This window comes from Corvus kubaryi, unplaced genomic scaffold, assembly GCF_017639235.1.
Source record: "Corvus kubaryi isolate FWS band 111438036 unplaced genomic scaffold, C.kubaryi_AGA036_p1.0 37216, whole genome shotgun sequence".
NCBI classification, from domain to species: domain Eukaryota; kingdom Metazoa; phylum Chordata; class Aves; order Passeriformes; family Corvidae; genus Corvus; species Corvus kubaryi.
The window spans coordinates 865471-883097 of NW_024581061.1; the positions used below are offsets into that span (position 1 = coordinate 865471).

The 17627-nt window shown below is 40.3% G+C and overlaps 1 protein-coding gene across 5 annotated transcripts in view; it reads left to right on the top strand.

The window, feature by feature from the left end:
- Positions 1 to 12045, top strand: part of FAM110B (family with sequence similarity 110 member B) — a 115538-nt gene extending 103493 nt beyond the window's left edge. For all 5 annotated transcript variants that reach the window (XM_042022572.1, XM_042022573.1, XM_042022574.1 and 2 more), the window contains one exon: positions 8273 to 12045. In XM_042022572.1, coding sequence (XP_041878506.1) covers positions 8575 to 9687 — 1113 coding nt within the window. In that variant the 5' untranslated portion in view covers positions 8273 to 8574 and the 3' untranslated portion in view covers positions 9688 to 12045. The remainder of the gene's footprint in view (positions 1 to 8272) is intronic.
- The last annotated feature ends 5582 nt before the right edge of the window (positions 12046 to 17627 follow it).

The following is a 17627-nucleotide window of genomic DNA, read 5'->3' on the forward strand; positions in this document are numbered from 1 at the left end:
GCCCTGGAGGCCTGCTTCCAGTCTTGACTCCAAATCTAGTGGAGAAGTGTTTTCTTTGTCATCCTCCACAACTCTGACTGCGTTTTTAGGGCTGGCAGGTAGCTGCTGGATAAGACAGCGTGGATGACTAAGGTGAGGCGATCCCTGGTTTTTCTACAGATTGTGAGTTATCATCAAGCTTAGTTGCTTGCATGTCTGTTAATAGAAGTAAGAGCCTCACCTATGCTGGGTGGCATGGGTGCTCAGGCCATGCTCATGGGCCTCTTTCCCTGAACATCTCTTCTGTCCTGCATGGTCATGATCATTCCAGATTTCTCACCGTTCCCTTTCATAGAAGTGAAATAGGGGAGATGTACAGCCATAGAAGTCATACATGTGAGATGGGGAAAGTGTCCAGGTTCTGACTTGGTTTGATGTTCAGGACATAGCTGAGGCCTTATAGGCAGACAGAAGAGCTCAGAAGTAATTCTCAATTTATTAGTTGAGGGGAAAAGTACTGGCAGAAGAACATGTGCTTTGTGGTGAGATCCAAGCCTAAATATCAGTCACCCAAAATTTTATGAGCACTGCTGCCACTTTAATGGTGAACAGACACTCTCTTTCCCCACAGAATATGCCATTTTAGGTGTGTGTGTTTCAGTGCTGATGAGTTTTGAGGGCTCAGCTTGAGGTTATGTTGTCTTGCAGCAGTAGTTATGAAGGAGGTGAACACACAGAAATCTTCTGGTCATGGGGTCCTCAAGTCTCTGACTACAAAGCTGTGTTGGTAGACACACTGCACATTTAATATAAACATTTGTTTTGAAAATCTATACTTGCACTTTGTCCATTTAAATCTGGCTTGATTTCTTAGTATTTCCAAGATATCAAGTTCTTCTAAGCCAAAGTGATTTATGTTCTAGGGCTTACTCCATAGTGTAATTAAGGCCTAATCTAATCCCATAGCTGCACTGGTATGCTGCAGTAGAGTGCTTTAACATTCATACAAGTTTTCAAACATTTTAAGGATTTAGGACTATGTTTAATTTATCCCAGTGTGACAAATTACTCAGAATTGGCATTTTGAAAATACTGCTATCAAGATGTTTGTTCTACAGGTGAGTTAATGACTATAATTCTTTTGGTGAGGGACACTGCAGAAGTTACAGCTGTTTCCCAGCTGCCTGATTACTGATGACACTTGTGCTTCTGTTGTTGAGGTCCAGACTTGGCAGTGTTTTTGGGGGCTACATGGGTGATGGAATCTGAAAATCCTGCTAGTGATGTGATGTATCTGTGGTAATACTAGAAGGAGGGTGTTTTGCAGGTGTATCTCCACATTTTTGTGGATAGATTTTTATTTCCTTCTTGGCAAGTGCATATGATTTCTACTATACCTATTGCCATAAGGATTTCGGTAGCATAACGTATGTCTCTCTCTGAAAGTGGACTTCTTAAGAATTACCATTGACTTGAGATGGGAACTAAAATGAATACTATTCCATTCAAAACATTTTTGCTGAGCTTTGTAATTGGTATTATTTTGTTGTTCTGCCTCCCTCTGTTATCCCCCACTTTGCAGCAGTGAACCCCCAATTAACTTTTTTTTCCCCTGCACACTGGAGGCGCTACCACTAGGGAAAAAAGGTGGTTTACCAGGATGCCAAATCCAAGCATGGCCGTGAAGGACATCTCCCAGGAGCAAGGAGATGAGATGCTAACTTTTCCTATCAGTGGAGAAGAAAAGAAAAGTGTAGTGCAGATAGCACTGCTCCTTCCATCAGAGCAGAGCAGGAGTTACTGCATCTTGCAAAAATGGGGAAGCGGTGTGAAAAGGAGGTGGAGAAGTAGGAGAGAAGTAAAAGCCCCCCTTTTCCCAGAGAAGGGGGACCCAGCAGGTGGGACTTGGTACGACAGGGACCTATTATCAGGGTTTGATGAACCTATGAAATGTAACTGAACACCAGGGCCAAGTATCCTGTATTGAAGAAGGGGATTGTGTTGATTTCTAAAAGTGCATAAAACATCCTGGGAAAACTGTGTAGGCTCTGGAGACCACAGGATAAACTGGGAATTGTGGCCTTGTTGTAAGGAGGAGGCTGTAAATTTAAAACATGATGCTTATGGAGAGATGCAAAATTAAAAGTATAGAAGTGGTTTGGACTTGAGACCATTGACACTGGCTGATGAACAAGCAGTAAGGGTGTTTCCTAAAACTTTGTGAAGTGTTTACAGCATCATTCTCATAAAATGAACACTGAAATAGAAATATTCACATAAGGCTACAAATATAATAAAAAATTGCATTCCTTATTATAATTTTTTAGGCCCTTCTCTGATTTTTTTTGTTTTAATGAGCAACTGAAATTATTGCAAAGAACACAATACTGTCTAAGCAACACAGGAGTCCAAAGAAAACAGAACTGATTTCCACTACAGCTTTTACAAGCACAGCCTGTAGTATTGCTCTAAATAATAAGACATTTTATATTGGTTTGTACTGTCTCGTTGGAAGAATGGGAAACGTCATTTCTGGCCTTTCTTGTGGATTTATGCAGCCTGTTGAAAGAAATCAGAGTTTTCATCATTGTGAGGTGTCTATAGGACAGTATTTAACCCAGAAGCATCACTGAGAGTGGATTATTGCTACTGGGTAGGAGATGTAGCAGTGATGGATTTCAGAGCTAAAAAGAAGCAAAATACTTTCTAAAGTTTTTTCTTTCGAAGAGGCATCTCTGTCCAGCTCCCGGTGAGCTCTAGGCATACGTTACTGGGTTAGTATGTAACTATAGTTGCTAGGTTGCTTTTCTGCTTTCCAGATGTTTATACCTCCATGGATTTTCCAGCAGCTACTTCAACTTAACAGTGTTAGCATTTGTGGTTATGGCAATGTTCTGCTTTAAGCCTCACCACCTTCAATGCATGTTGAAATAGGAAGAGTGCTCAGTGGTGATGCTGTTGTATTTATGGAGAGTTTTGTCTTAAAAGTCTTTGGTGTAAGAGCAAAGCAGAATTAGCATAAATATATCAGCCCATATTATGCTCAGCTGTATAAGCTATTACAGACAATGCTAGTTGTAGTTTGGGGTTTTTTGGTTGGAAGTAGTATGTCAGCAGTGAAAAGTGACTGCCTTTGCCAAAGTTACTACTTTCCCACTTGGTGGAAATTTCTCTTGTCTACATAATTCTGCCACTCTTATTTTTAGGTCACTGCAGTTCACATCATTCATGACCTTTCGAAGGTTTAAATGTGTACTTGAACAGATAGATGTTACTCTTACTGTTCACTGTTCCATGTTTTAGGGAGGAACAGATTTGAAAATAGGCACTTTCATTGGTATTTTGAGTCATGGTATATCTGAAAGACTATTTTATCTCCTCATGCTTTATCTTGACAGTTAATATTATGTGAGATCAAGTCTACACAGCATACACATCTTTATCTAAAATTGGTTTAAAAGATGAAATACTGTTGCCATTCTGGATATGGATGACCTTTTATCAATTTCAGCCAAGTTGACTTAGGCTTTGCCTGTATTTTTAAACTTAGTAACATATATATGTGAGGATTACAGAGACAATTACCCACAGAAGAACTTGTATCAGTTTTAGGCATACACATTAGTATAACTTAGTGCATAGACCTGTACCAGTTGTTCTCAGCAAAGCTCTCATTTGTAGGCCTTGCAGTGACTGTTAACAAACCAGCATCTTGGGTAATGGGTAATGGGACCTGCAGCTCTGAAGTGCATCCAGGTGTTAGAGGGGCCTGACATTTTCCATCTGTGTCCTGTGTTCCTGTGCAGATTTTGTTTCGAGAACTCTTTGAATCCTGGTGCAGCCACTTCTTGATTACTTATACTGGAATTTATGTCATGTTTATGGTGCATCTTGAGGTAATGGTAGTGATATTTTATCACCTGGAAAATAAAATTGACACGGACCTTTAAATATCAAGGAAAGCAGAGTAAAGGCTGTCAGCCTTCATTATATTTATCCACTGTGCATCATCCTACCTTCTGTGCAATCCCTTCATCTGCTGTGCCAGAGGAATGAATTAAGAGCAAGAGCTTCATTGAGCAATGTCCTCACCAAAGTCAAGGACAGAAATTTCACTAATTACATTTGGACCACATTTTCACATTGCTTTTTGCTGCTTTTTTTGTAACTTGAATACTGCTAAAATACGTAGTGCCCTTCTGTGGATACTTTTAGACATAGACTGGCTGAAACGTGGCCAATGTGTAGGAGCTACAGGGCACCACAGAACCAGGGAGTGGAAGCATGCTATTTACTGTCAGTTGACATCATTCAGTCTGTGTTTAGAATGCAGTTTTGGGTATGAGAGGAAAAAATGGACTATATTATCGTACAATACTATTGTATTCATAACAGTGCTAGAAATAAATACTTGCCACAATAGGGTCTGTTCATAAATTTCTCATACATTTCAAGAAACTGCATATTTAGAATATATGGGCCTGGGATTCCAAAGTTTCTGCATAGTTTATCTCCTCCTAATGTCTTGGCGTTAAATTAAGGAAAGAATATTTTATAGGAGATACATTTGTAGTTAATGTTAGTTGTATAGCTATTGCTGTTCTGGGCTGTGTTGTGTTCCCCTAAATCATGCAAGTAGGGCATTGGTTATTTAAATAGGAATATCTGACAAACATATTATGGACGAAGAGTGATTAGAGTGTGATGCCTAGAATGAATTAAATGCTTTGAATCTCTGCCTCTGCAACAAAGGAATCCTGAATTGAAGTGTCTGGCTGAAAATGCAGTTTTAAAACCCCAAAACTTTGTGCATTTTGTATTCTACTCAGCAGGTCTGCAATAGTTGCAGGGTATTAGAGGAACTCAGTAAGAACTTTCAGGAAGGTTTTATTAATGTATGCATAGTATTAAATAGAACTATGTTTGAATGCATGCATAAGTTTTTTGTCTTTGTTTTTCTTGAAATAATTTCTTAAGTCCAGTAGTATTGTGAGGAAGAGCAATAATGGAAATCCAGAGTGAATCCTGAAAAATGCAGGTCAGTCCATAGAAGGATTACACCTATAGAGCAGACATCTGGGTGTAAACAGAGAGAAAGGAACATTTCTTGTGTCCCTAGGTATATTTCACACATATTCTGGGCGTGGGTGAAGAAAACCTATTTGCCTTTGAATTTCTGCAGGGCATTACTGGTACCACAGATGTACACAAGAGGGAATTCAGATGCCTAATCAGTGAGTTTCCTTGGAGTTTAAGCCAGAAAAAAGCCATTTCTCTACCCTGGTTGCTTCAATGATGATTTTCACAACTGGAATCTAAGTCTTCCTAAGACTACACTGTAGTGCTGCTCTCAACCTCTATCATTAGCAATAAAATTAATAAGTAGCAAGGCTCTGTAGTGTCTCTGTGGTGTTTCAGGTGCCCATGGCTGGTAGGAACTGAACTCACTTTCCCAGCTAGCAGCAGGATCAGGCTGCAGCCATCACCAGCACAGGCAGAAGTTTCATTATTTAAATTTATCCACTTCTCTTTCATCGCACTTTCTTTTTTAACTGTATCTGGTTAGTAATTTTTATCTCTCTGCGATGAGAATACTGAATAAGCTTTCTGGTGATATTCAAGTGCAGCATTTCAGTGAAATGCAGTAGTTTAAACAATACACAAAAAGTTCATTTCTTTTCCTAGCTGTGTGTTCCTTAATTTATACCAGCAGCCCCACAGGTACAAAGCCTCTATGGCTGGCCACGTAACCACTTGGCTGTTACCCCCCAGGCTCTCTGTGCTGGCTCAGGTGGACATTTCTGCCCTGGCTCCTCACCAGGTCCTTGCTTTTCTTTCTAGATGCCTAAAGCACATTGCCAGTTGCAGCATGTTTCTGTTGACTCCGGGGCACTTGGCTCCATATGTGCTTGCAAACAAGCGCGCTTGTTCTCTCAGATAAACATGCTTGCATGGTCGGATTTATTTTCCTTATTTTTTTTTTCCTTTTAAGTGTGGTGTTGAAGCCAATGTGTATTCTCAGCCTCCTAAGTAATGCTTGCTGACATTGATGAGGGCTGTCCAAAGTGAGGAAGATGTTAAATGCTAAATGAAAAGGCTTCCAAAAGCAGCCTCAAGCCCGAGGCCTCAGTTCCCGCAGCTCTGATCTGTAGTGTGGTATGTGTGGAGCCACTCACCAGGAGGAGAATGGAGTTGGTAGCTGTCCTCTGGGGCAGGACCATGGTCACCTTTCATGACAGTGGTCAAGGAGGAAACTTGTCTTGCTTACTCAAGTAGTAATTCAGTTGGGTGACAGTGTTTAGTACAGAGAACTGCATTGTTTGTGGGGTTTTCTTCCTCTGGATGAAACCCCTGCTCTCACATAGCTTTTATTTCCACGCACAAGTATTAAATATACACATCAATGGGGTATTTATACAGGCACTTAGCCATCCAGCTCTGAGCTGGCAACATGGAAAGATTTGATTTGTGTGTATGGAAGAGAAATGTGTGTGCGGATGCATGTTGGAATTGCCTTCTGTGCATTTGGAAATTTCATACTTAATTTCAAAACAGTATCAATAAATATGTTGATTCAAATGAGGAAAGCTTTTTCTCTTTCAGAGAGACTTAGTTTAAATTCAGGAAGTCAAGCTGCTGAGGAGTTAGCTCTAGGATTTATAAAACAACATTGAAAGAGAAGTTTAATTAACATTTCACTACCCTTTCAATTGCACTGAACGCGTGTCTGGTTTATCACCCACCTAAATATGTTAGTTTGTATTTGAAGAATGCTTGTGACAGTGAGCCTTCAGGAGAAAGCTCAGCTTTTTCCTATAATCTCATTATAGCATTCGTATATTTTATTTGCTTGCTTTGACCTTGGACAATATATAGAGAAAATTCAATGTATATATCACATATTTCTAAACATCAGTAGTTGAGGTGGTTTTCTTTTTACTGTTAATGTAAGCTGGAATTTCATTTTTTTGTGGGTTTTTTTGGTCAAAACAATGTAAACCCTGTATTAGTAAGTTGGGTATTGATGGATGAGCACACACAGGATGACAGTAACATGAAAGCAAGTCATCCCAGGGAAGGATGCTGCTCTCTGTTCCTTAGGACAGAGTGAAGAAGTAGCAGCTGCTTTTCTTTCTCTCCCTGAAGATCACAGTGATAATAGAAATGGGATATTAAAGAGGGCATCATGGATTAATGGGGCAGTAATAAAACAAATGAGACCCATTAGCGAAATCACTGCTTGAGAAGTAGATTCTGTGATAAGTGCCCTTCAGTGCCTCGTGTAGGAAAAATTGTTTCAACACTTGTAATATCATCTGTGGTGTTGGATTTTAGACTGTTGTGACAATCTAAGTGATAGAACCTTAAAATAATTTAGAAGATAAATTTCATTTGTACTTACTGCCTGATAGAAAACCTGAATGATTATATCTACATGTTGAAGACAAGTTCTTTTTTTCAAACCCAGTCAGAATGTTTTTGCGTTTTCCCAAAATCTTGCATAAAAAAACAAAGCCATTTTCTGTTGTTCTGTTAAGCCTGTAAGGTGATCATGAGAGCTTCGAAAGCCTTTTTTTATTGCTGGAGCACCAGTGCTGTGGGTACTAGTGTTCAAACAGACTTGGAACTGGAATTGGTGGATTTAGTGACATCTCCTGTTTTTATCTGTTGATTTTTTTAATTAGATTTACAAGGACAGTTGTGCATTGCACTTAAAACACTACATGTCTCTGTTTGCTCTCTGCTTTTTAGACCAGATTGTTTTCTGGACAATTTAATGAATAAGGAAAATACACTTAATTGCTGAGATTTATACAGTATGTTTCCTATAAAGAGAAAAATGTTTGGGGTTTAGAGATAAAATATGTTCACAATACAACTTAACAAAGGCAAATATATTAATATGAAGTTCTCTTTTACTGGCAGATGGGTGGGTCTAAGTCTCTGAATTGTCTCATTCTGCTTCCCCTTCTCCCTGTAGAAATATATGGCTGTATTGTGGTGGGGCTTAACTCTTAATTTTTTTGAATTTTTTTTTTTTTTTTTTTAAATTTCCCAGTGTAATTTCATTAAATCCAAGCTCAGAGTGTACATATCAAGCAATACATGTCTTGTAAGATGCAGAGGGGTGCTGGACAGGAGCGGGGCAGGGGCACCCTGCACGCTGCCTCGCTGTGCCACCCGCGGCAGCATCCCAGGCGGCGGTGGGAGAGGAGGGCCGGGAGGCAGCTGTTGCTATCGCTCTGATGTCAGGCGCTCCCGCTAACGTGTGGTTGGTTATTCTGCATTTCAGATCGCTGCCGGTCGTGGAGCGCAGAGGGGACGGCCAGAATCCCACATCTTTCAGCGAGAAGAAAGGAGTCAGCGGAGCAGACTAATACGGACTTGTGTCGGGTGCCCTTGCCCTACAAAGGCTGCCTTTAAAAGAGAAACGCAGTGTTATTTAATGAGCTGTGAGATGAGGCACTGCTGCTAACGCTCAGATCCCAGGATTCATCGGCTACTCATTGTGCTTAATGTACATGTTTCTGCACCGTGCATTTAGGAGATCCCAGAGAAGAATCCAAAACGGCTGCGGGGGAAAGACCACCAAACATGCCTACAGAAACATTACCGACAGGTAGCATGGTGAAGCCGGTCAGCCCTGCCGTGACTTTCACATCTGCCGTTCCTCTCCGCATCCTGAACAAAGGACCTGACTATTTTCGCAGGCAGGCGGAGCCTAATCCAAAAAGACTGAGTGCAGTGGAGAGGCTTGAAGCTGACAAGGCGAAATATGTCAAGAGCCAGGAGGTCATCAATGCCAAGCAGGAGCCTGTGAAGCCGGCAGTGCTGGCGAAGCCACCGGTCTGTCCCGCGGTCAAGCGAGCGCTGGGGAGCCCCACCCTGAAGGTCTTCAGCAACAATGCAAAGACTGAGAGTGGAGTCCAGAGAGAAAATCTGAAACTCGAGATTTTGAAGAACATCATCAACAGCTCTGAAGGCTCCAGCTCAGGTTCAGGGCATAAGCACGGTCCCCGAAATTGGCCACCCCACAGAGCTGATTCAACAGAGCTGAACCGACACTCATTCGCAGAATCCTTGAAGGTTTACCCCACGCAGGGCTGGAGCAGCCCACAGGAGAGCAGCTCCAATGTCAGCAGAAGGCTGCTAGATCAGTCAGCAGAGACTTTCTTACATGTCTCTCACAGCTCTTCAGACATTAGGAAAGTAACTAGTGCAAAGCCCTTAAAAGCAATACCCTGCAGTAGTTCAGCCCCACCTCTGCCTCCAAAGCCCAAAATCGCTGCCATTGCCACCCTGAAATCCCCAGAGATTGAGGCAGTCGAGTCTGGATGCGGAGTTAGTAGAAGACCCTCCCTACAGCGATCAAAGTCAGACTTGAGCGACAGATACTTTCGCGTTGACGCAGATGTCGAACGGTTCTTTAACTACTGCGGACTGGATCCTGAAGAGCTTGAAAACCTCGGGATGGAAAACTTTGCAAGGGCTAACTCTGATATTATATCCCTCAACTTTCGCAGTGCAAGCATGATTAGCTCAGACTGTGAACAGTCTCAGGACAGCAACAGTGACCTTAGAAATGATGACAGTGCCAATGACCGTGTGCCATACGGCATTTCTGCCATTGAAAGGAATGCCAGAATCATCAAGTGGTTATATAGCATCAAGCAAGCTAGAGAGTCACAGAAAGTGTCCCATGTGTGAGAGAGAAATCCACCGTAGAAAAAAGCAAGGACTGTATCTTTGTCTGTGAATATTCAGTTTGTGAAGGGTTGTGAAGTCTACTTGAAGTCTTGTACCCTTCTCAAATCTCTTTGTGTTGCTTGTTGTGCAATGTTTCCAAGTTGCATGCCTGTCAACATGTGAGCTGACCTGGCTTCCACTTGAACAATAACTAACTACAAAGCCTGGTTGAGCATACACATTATCTGCCAAAAGTTTAAGACATGAATCTGATTAGGGCTTCAGTATAATCAAAGTGTTTACACGGAAAGGTTATATGACTTCTTTGGTATTTATGTGGTTCCTTGTGGATTTTATATATGTCACTTCTTGTCTTAATACAGATATTGTCAACTGACGTTACTCGTTTCTAAGTTGAAACAGAATCCCTTTGGGGGGAAGAAAAGTGAAATTGGCCAAAATAAGAGGTTTAGGCATACGACGATAGGCAAAGCAGCCTTATCTCTTGTAGAAAGTGCATTATGGGCACACGAAAGCTGTTTCTAAAAGGCAAAGAATGCTATGTTCTTAAATTATGTATTGTTGTTAAACTATATATCCCTACTTGTAGTAAGGCACTGTTCAGTAAAAGTTTCTTTTTCCTAGGTAAGCTCCCTCTGTTTTACAGCAGACGTAGTCTAGTGAATCTGCTTGACCTCTCATAAACTAAATGAGTCTTGCATTTGGGTTGGTGTAAGCATTATAAGGATTTTGTATTATCTCAGCTGGAAAAGCTTAAAGAAGGTTGGAGTTAACAGATGAAAACAGCGCAGGTACAAGATTTTGTGGGTTTGATTTTTACTCAAAGATTCCTGGTCTTAAACTTTTGACAGGAATAATTAGATCCTATAGCTGATATTGAATGCCTTTATTAGTCAAAACACATCATGACTACAAACTCCATGCTGTCTTAATTTTTTTTCTAGACCTATTTGAACAGTTAATGAACAAAAATGGAAACACACAGCCATATCAATATAACGCCTCCTATTCAGAAGTAAATACACTCAGTAGCTGAACTATTATCTGAAAAAATGTGATTATGTTGTCTTGCATATGTTATATCTAAGGCTGTGAAAGTTTGTTCCAGCTCTAGGAAAGTGTAGAAACATGACAGTATGTAGCTTTTCTTTTCTTTTTCTTTTCCTCCTTAAGATGGTTAGTGCTGCCAATCAACCTGTTACAAATCTTTAAACAATCTGTGTCTTCCCAGTGGTTTAATTAACTGTCATTTCAACTGACAGTGGTGGTGTGGTAGTGGAGAAGTTGAAAGTACAGTGGTCTGCTTCATTATTATTGTATACACGATTTGAAGTAAATTGCAGCACTACCTTATACTACATCAGCTAATAGGAAACTTTTTTATTGTGTAAATGCTGTAAGACTTTGTATATACTTCAGTTGTTATGAAATCTTTAAAAGGAAGAGTGTTATGCTAATAAATAGCTCCTGGTGCAGGTATGGTAGGGTTTTTCGTTCTTATTTTCACCCCTCCCATTCTTAAAATTATATCAGGAACTCAATTGCAGTGTGTTATAGTGCTGTAGAAGGTCTTGGTTAAATAATAGTTCCAGTAAAAGGTTTCTTTTACTAAAGTGCTTTTCAGAATATAATTTTTTATAAAATAACTATAGCAGCATGATCTGTCTGAAGAACTAGAAGAGATTTTCAAGACTCCTAAAATAGCTTGCTTCTTCCTTACCTAGCAATGTTACTGTTCCTGTTTATAGCATCTGTTCGTAATGAATCACCGCAGTCTTCTGAATTATTCTTCAGTAGTGCTTATTTATATATTTGAATATTAAAGATGTTTTACAAAGTCGAGTTCTATCTTTTCTCTGAGAAGCCTGTAGCCCAACTTCTTATAGACAGCTACAGTTAATGCAGGCAAGACTGGATGCGGAGCCATGCAGCCATTTGTTTCCTATGGAATTATCCTACATCCAGTTTTATATAATTGTTCTCTAAATGGTTGTTCATGGAGGGGGGCAAGCATACATTCAGTTTCAGCACACATTCAGCTTCAGGAAGCTACTCTATGATTTTTACAGTTGACTTCACAACCTAAGACTTACAACATTCCTAGCTCAGACAAAAAAAAAAAAAAGAGGAGCTCTGTATTTCAGCTACAGGCACATTTGTGACATTTTAAGCTCCATGGGTTTCAGTTGGCATTGACATCACACTGGTTTTTCAAGCATATTTTTCCAACAGTAAGTTCTGCTCAGTTCAGTGACTATTTTGCCAAGGAAAATAATGCTTGAGGGATTAAAGCCAAGTGTAATGCAGCTGTATAGCAATGAAATAAAGAAGTTAAAACTGAAATAAAAAATGCACTTATATTGTTCTCTCTCAAGTGTTTTAAGAGTTATGATAAACATGCTATCTCAAGTGTTGTCAGCCAAAAACAGTAATAAAGAAGCCTTTATAACTAGAAAATGGATTAGAGCATATGCTAGTATTCTGAACTTGTTTCCCAAGGTTTGTTGGGAAGCCATAGGCTCTTGAGAAATCAAAATCATTTCCTTTTAATCACGCAAGGGGTTGTGAGCTATCTGTAGGAGGGCATTTCCTCACCCAAGATCTTAGGCAGCACCTTTGAAACAGCACATGTTCTGCCTTCGCCATCCCTGTTTCCTACAGTGTGCACAGGAATAAGATTTTACAGGACCTAGACCTTCACAGTCAGCTGAACTTGCAGCTCTGGTGAGATTGCAGTAATAGAAATCATGGGATTGCAAAATGTCCACAAGGCTTTGAACAAACAGGTAACAATTGCCTTCTTTTGTTGCTTTATTGCTGTTTATGCAGATAGTATTTAATTATTTATGGTCTTGTTATTTACTTGTATGTTTGCGTAAAACCCAAATCATTGGTGTCTGATTGTTTTTGTATTCAAATGGGAATAACCATTATATATAATATAATATAATATTATATATTGTCTGCCTTTGCAGACAGGTAATCCTATCATGTCAAGAGTGCATTACTTGTCTCTGCCTTAGGAGATTCCTGAGTGCTGAATGTTGAATTCACAAAGAGTTGTAACCAGCCCAAATGCTTAATCGGGGACCTGTTCTGGTCATGCTCCTTCTGTGTCCAGCAGGCATTTACCCAGGTACAAAGTGCACAGCAGGTGTTTGCAGCTAAATGACAGCTCTTGCTGCAGCTCTGGAGGGAAATGCAAGCCTGTGGTGTCCTGTGAAAGCTGGTACTGAGTCCCTGTACTGACAGTCCTGGCCACAGCAGTGGAGAAAAATGCAGTGTGTCTTCAGTGATTGATAGGAACTCATACACACACAAAAGAAACTACCACAGAGGTTATGGTGATTCTGTTAATTTGACTTGCCGGAGTGGGAAAGGAAGAGGAAAACGGTGTGACCAAGTACACTTTGAAAGCTACCTACAGCTTTGCACAGAGATAACCATTTATCTAAGTGAAAGAGGTGGGCATCAAAGTAAAACTGGTCTTTTAATCACTTCGTGTTATATAGTAACAATGTCATGAAAAATGAGAGATAGAGGATCTGTGCCACAAATCTACATTCAACAAATACAAATACTGAAATTGTCTTTTTTTTTTATGGGTAGTTTCTGCAAGGGAGACCTCTGTGCTGTGAGGGTATGCACCATCTGAGTGACCGAGGGCTTTTGAAGGGTAAACAGAGAATGATGATGCTTTTGGCAGTAATTCAAAAATCAAAAGGCACGCTCAGACAACAGAGCCAATCAGTATTGCTGACTTATCTCTTTTTACAGCAGTTTATCCATCTGTGGAGGCCGTACGCACTTGATTCTAGTCATTCAGTGAAAAACAAAGTGCTTAATGGAGCTCTGCAGTACAGAGCTGAATAATTGCAGTCTGCAGGAGAACAGGAAGGGAACGAAACCTTAAAAATAGTCATCCTGATACCTATTGGTTATGGGATGATATGTTTAGTACATTATATTCAGAGCTCATTTGTTTGTAAGAAACTTCTTATTAAGCAGAGTAGTCTAACAAATCTGGGAGGTTCCCAGGTTTTTCCAAGGGTGTAGAACTCCTGTTCTTTGTGATTAATGCTGCCACACCAGTAACTGAACACATTAGGCTTAGGATGTAAGAGCATCTGGAGTTTTGTTCCCATGAACAGTAAGGGTCTGTTGCCTATTTTGGCAATGAATATAAATGCAGATATAAATGTGCTATAAAGGAGAATAAATTGGTCAAGGTGTTTTGTCCTGAAGTATAAAATAGCTCTATATTAAAATCCTTGTTACCAAGGCTTAAACATTCACTGATATTCTGAATTCATTTGACATTCCTTGCTGTCAGCAGAAAGACTCCAATAATCTGCCCTTTGAAATATGTCATCCATAGCTTAATGGGAAAGGCCATTAAAATTGTTTGTTCAGTGTAAGGACTTTTATGTCCTGATGATGGCATCTGTTAAGTGAACCTCTAAATAAGCACATTTCAATCAGAAGTATTAACCCCTAAATGCCTTTATTTTTCTCCCTGAAAGCCCAAATGGTGATCGATGGATGAGTCCTACCATTTGTTACAGTTACTACATTATTGCTAAATACTCAGTTGATGTCCCTTGGGCTGCAGTGCAGTCTATAGTGGAGACACCTACACTACACCATCTGTCTTGCCCTGGTAGGTATGAACAGCCTTCAAGCATATTCTACATTAGATTGCTTAGGAACTTGGTTGTGGCTGCCCATCAAAACTGATTAATAACAGGAGTGACTTTTTTTAAAAAATTGCATGAAAAACAATCATTTATAGAACTAAAAAGTTGTCTCCTGAATGTAATTTTTCTAAATTTAAAGTAATTTTCATGGTGATCTTATGACGAGTAAGAGTGTGCTAGTATCTGTGCTATTACTGTTTCTTGCTTTTGGCACAGCAAGTGGTCTCCACCTTCTTGGTGTCTCACCCTTTTTGAGTTTTCCCAGCTTCCTTCTTCTTTTCTGTGTGTTCCTTCCCTTGTGGTGTCTGACTTTTACATAATCTCTCCTTTGAAACTTATAACCAAGGTCATCATATTCTCCTCGCTTAACCTCCTTCGAAAGCAACTTTCCCACAACTTGTTCTGTCTTTTATAAGCACTGTATTCATGACAGCCTGTTCCCAAGAGACTAACTCTGTGGCAACAGTTGAGCTGCCATGTCCTGAAAAGATGGTAATTTTTTTAATGGATTATTTTTAATTTTCTGGGCTGTCATATTATTTGCAAGCAAGATGAAACAGCAAGAGGTGCTTCTTCAGGAAGATGCACTGATTGAAAACACTCATGAAGAACAGGACGTCAAACATACCTTGGAAGTATCAAGCTCTTGGTGCAAAATTGCCTGTATTTTTTTCTCTGTCATATCTCACTCAGTGCATACTCCTGCTCTTTCTTTGTCTCCAAATAAAATGCTGGCTTTAGGACTGCAGTGTGCAAAGGTGGTACAATTTCCAGTGAACAGAATGCTATGGGCCCACTGGCTAAGAAATGTTTATTGTTTTGCCTTCTGCTGTTTGGTAACAGGGTACCTGTGTGTCTTGTGGCTTTGGCATCCAGACGACTTGCGCTGCATGCGCAGTTCGCAGGCAGCTGGTCAGAGAGCACTGCCTAAAGGAACTTGTAAAACAAAAGGACAGTGGAAGATCCAGGAGGGACAAAGCCTGTCCTCACCCTGGCTATTGTGGAAACCTTTCAGCTGTGGTAAGAGAAGGTTTAGAAGCTGAAGTCCCCAAACTGCCATCTCATGCAGTTCTGGGGTTGAAGGTCTGAGACTTTAATCCTGTGTATGAGGAAAGGGTATCTGGGTGTCTGGGATGCAGGATAAATCAGTGTGTGGAAGCAGAAGACACTTGCTGAAGTCTGCTACTGTTTCACTAAATACCTGCTATTCATGTCTTAAAACATGAAGACAAAAAAAGGAACAGGGTTGAAATTTGGAGAACAGCTGTGTATGCAAATGCTTTCAGACAAGATGTGGAGGTGGGCAGATAGTTTTGCTTTTTAAGAAAGGAAGCTTTTAAAAGATCTTTTAATAAATGACCTGCTTTTCAAGTATATTAATCTTTTATGAAGTCTGTCTTGCCATTCTGAACTGTAAAAGCTTTGCTACTCTCAGCACACAGCATTTAGAAATGTACCAATGGTGATTTGGAGTGACTTAAATAACAGGATAAAAGAGTGCTTAGCTTAATGTGAACTTTATTTTACTAAAATTTTGGATGGTGGTGGTTTTGTTCTTTATTTTAAATTGATTGTAGGGGGAAGTAGAAAATTAATGTAGTCGTACTTACTACTGTTGTCCTTCAAATAAGAATGGGAAGTACAGGCTAATGTATCTGCATGAAAATTACAGTATTTGGTTTTGGCAAAGGCTTGATTTTCTTCATTCATGTTTTGCATACCTCGGAGTATATCAGCTTACACGTATCTGGCACAAAACTCACTCATCCCATCTGAAAATGCTTTCTTCAAGCTCATGGGTTTGTGTCCATGTGGTGTATTTCCTACAAAACAGACACTGAGGTGCTGGAGCATTTCTAGAGAAAGGCAAAGGAGCTGGTGAAGGGTCTGGAGCACAAGTATTATGAGGGGTGGCTCAGGGAGCGGGGGTTGTTTAGCCTGGAGAAAAGGAGGCTCAGGGGGGACCTTAGCCCTCTCTATGACTACCTGAAAGGAGGTTGTAGCTGGGTGGGAGTCAGTCTCTTCTCCTAAAGAACAAGTGACAGGATATGGGGAAGAAGCATTGGATGGTAGAGTCACCATCCCTGGAGGTGTTTAAAAGACGTGTACATGTGGCACTCGGGGATATGGTTTTTTGTTCATGTGTGGTGAACTTGGCAGTGCTGAGTTAATGGTTGCACTTGGTGATCTTAAAGGGCTTTTCCAACCTAAAAGATTCTGTGGTTGGTTTGTGTTTAATGACTCTGAACAAAGAGCTGTCAAAGTGCTTTAAATTTCCCCTGGATTTTTTTCTATCATGTTCAACCAACAAAGCCTTACAAACCCTCTTGTACACACTGAGTGAAAATAGAAGGTTTGTATCAGTACATATATCCTCTGGTATTGAATTCAGGAGGTGGAGAACAGGCATGGAGCCATAGTGTAAAACAATTTTTTTGCTGTTTTTTTCCTGATGAAATTTCAGGTTTGGTGGTGTTTTTTTTCCTCCAAAATGCTGTACAGTCAAACAAAGCCAAAGAAGCTAATAAAGTGTGTGTGTGTATATAGATACATAAGAGCAAAAATATATCATAGGACCTGTAGCAATAGGACAAGGCATAATGGGTGTAGGCTGGAAGATGGTAGTCAGACTAGATATTTGGAAGAAATTTTTTGCTCTGAGTGTGGTGAAACACAGGTTGCCCAGAGAGGTGGTTGATGCCCCATCCCTGGAAACATTCAAGGTAAGGTTGGATTGGGCTGTGAGCAACCTGGTCTAGTTGAAGATGTCCCTGCTCATTGTGGGGGGATTGGACTAGATTGTCTTTACAGGTCTCTTCTAACCCAAATCATTCCATGATTCTGGGTTTTGCCCACAGGAAACCTTAAAACCTGTCTAGCATAAGGAAACCTTAAAACCTGTCTGGATACTTCATCTGGGAAGATCATGGAAAAATGAATATCCAAATTCTGGCCCCATTGAAGTCAGGGGGAATTTTACAACAGATCTTTAGTGGGACAGGCAGCATTTCACCCACTGTGAGAACTTAATTTTGGTCTATTTGGGGATGGATGGGGTTTCTTTCTCTGTATTGTGAATATAATGCACTAGTTTTCTACCACTTTCTCACCTATTATTCTGTCTGCTCAAAAAGTACAAGGGGGAAATCCCTCCACACAGTGCAGATAGGAGCCCTGGGAGGAGTGAAACCTTGCAGAGATGAGGCAAAGAAGAGTTTTGGTGAAGCACAGATGCTAGTACTG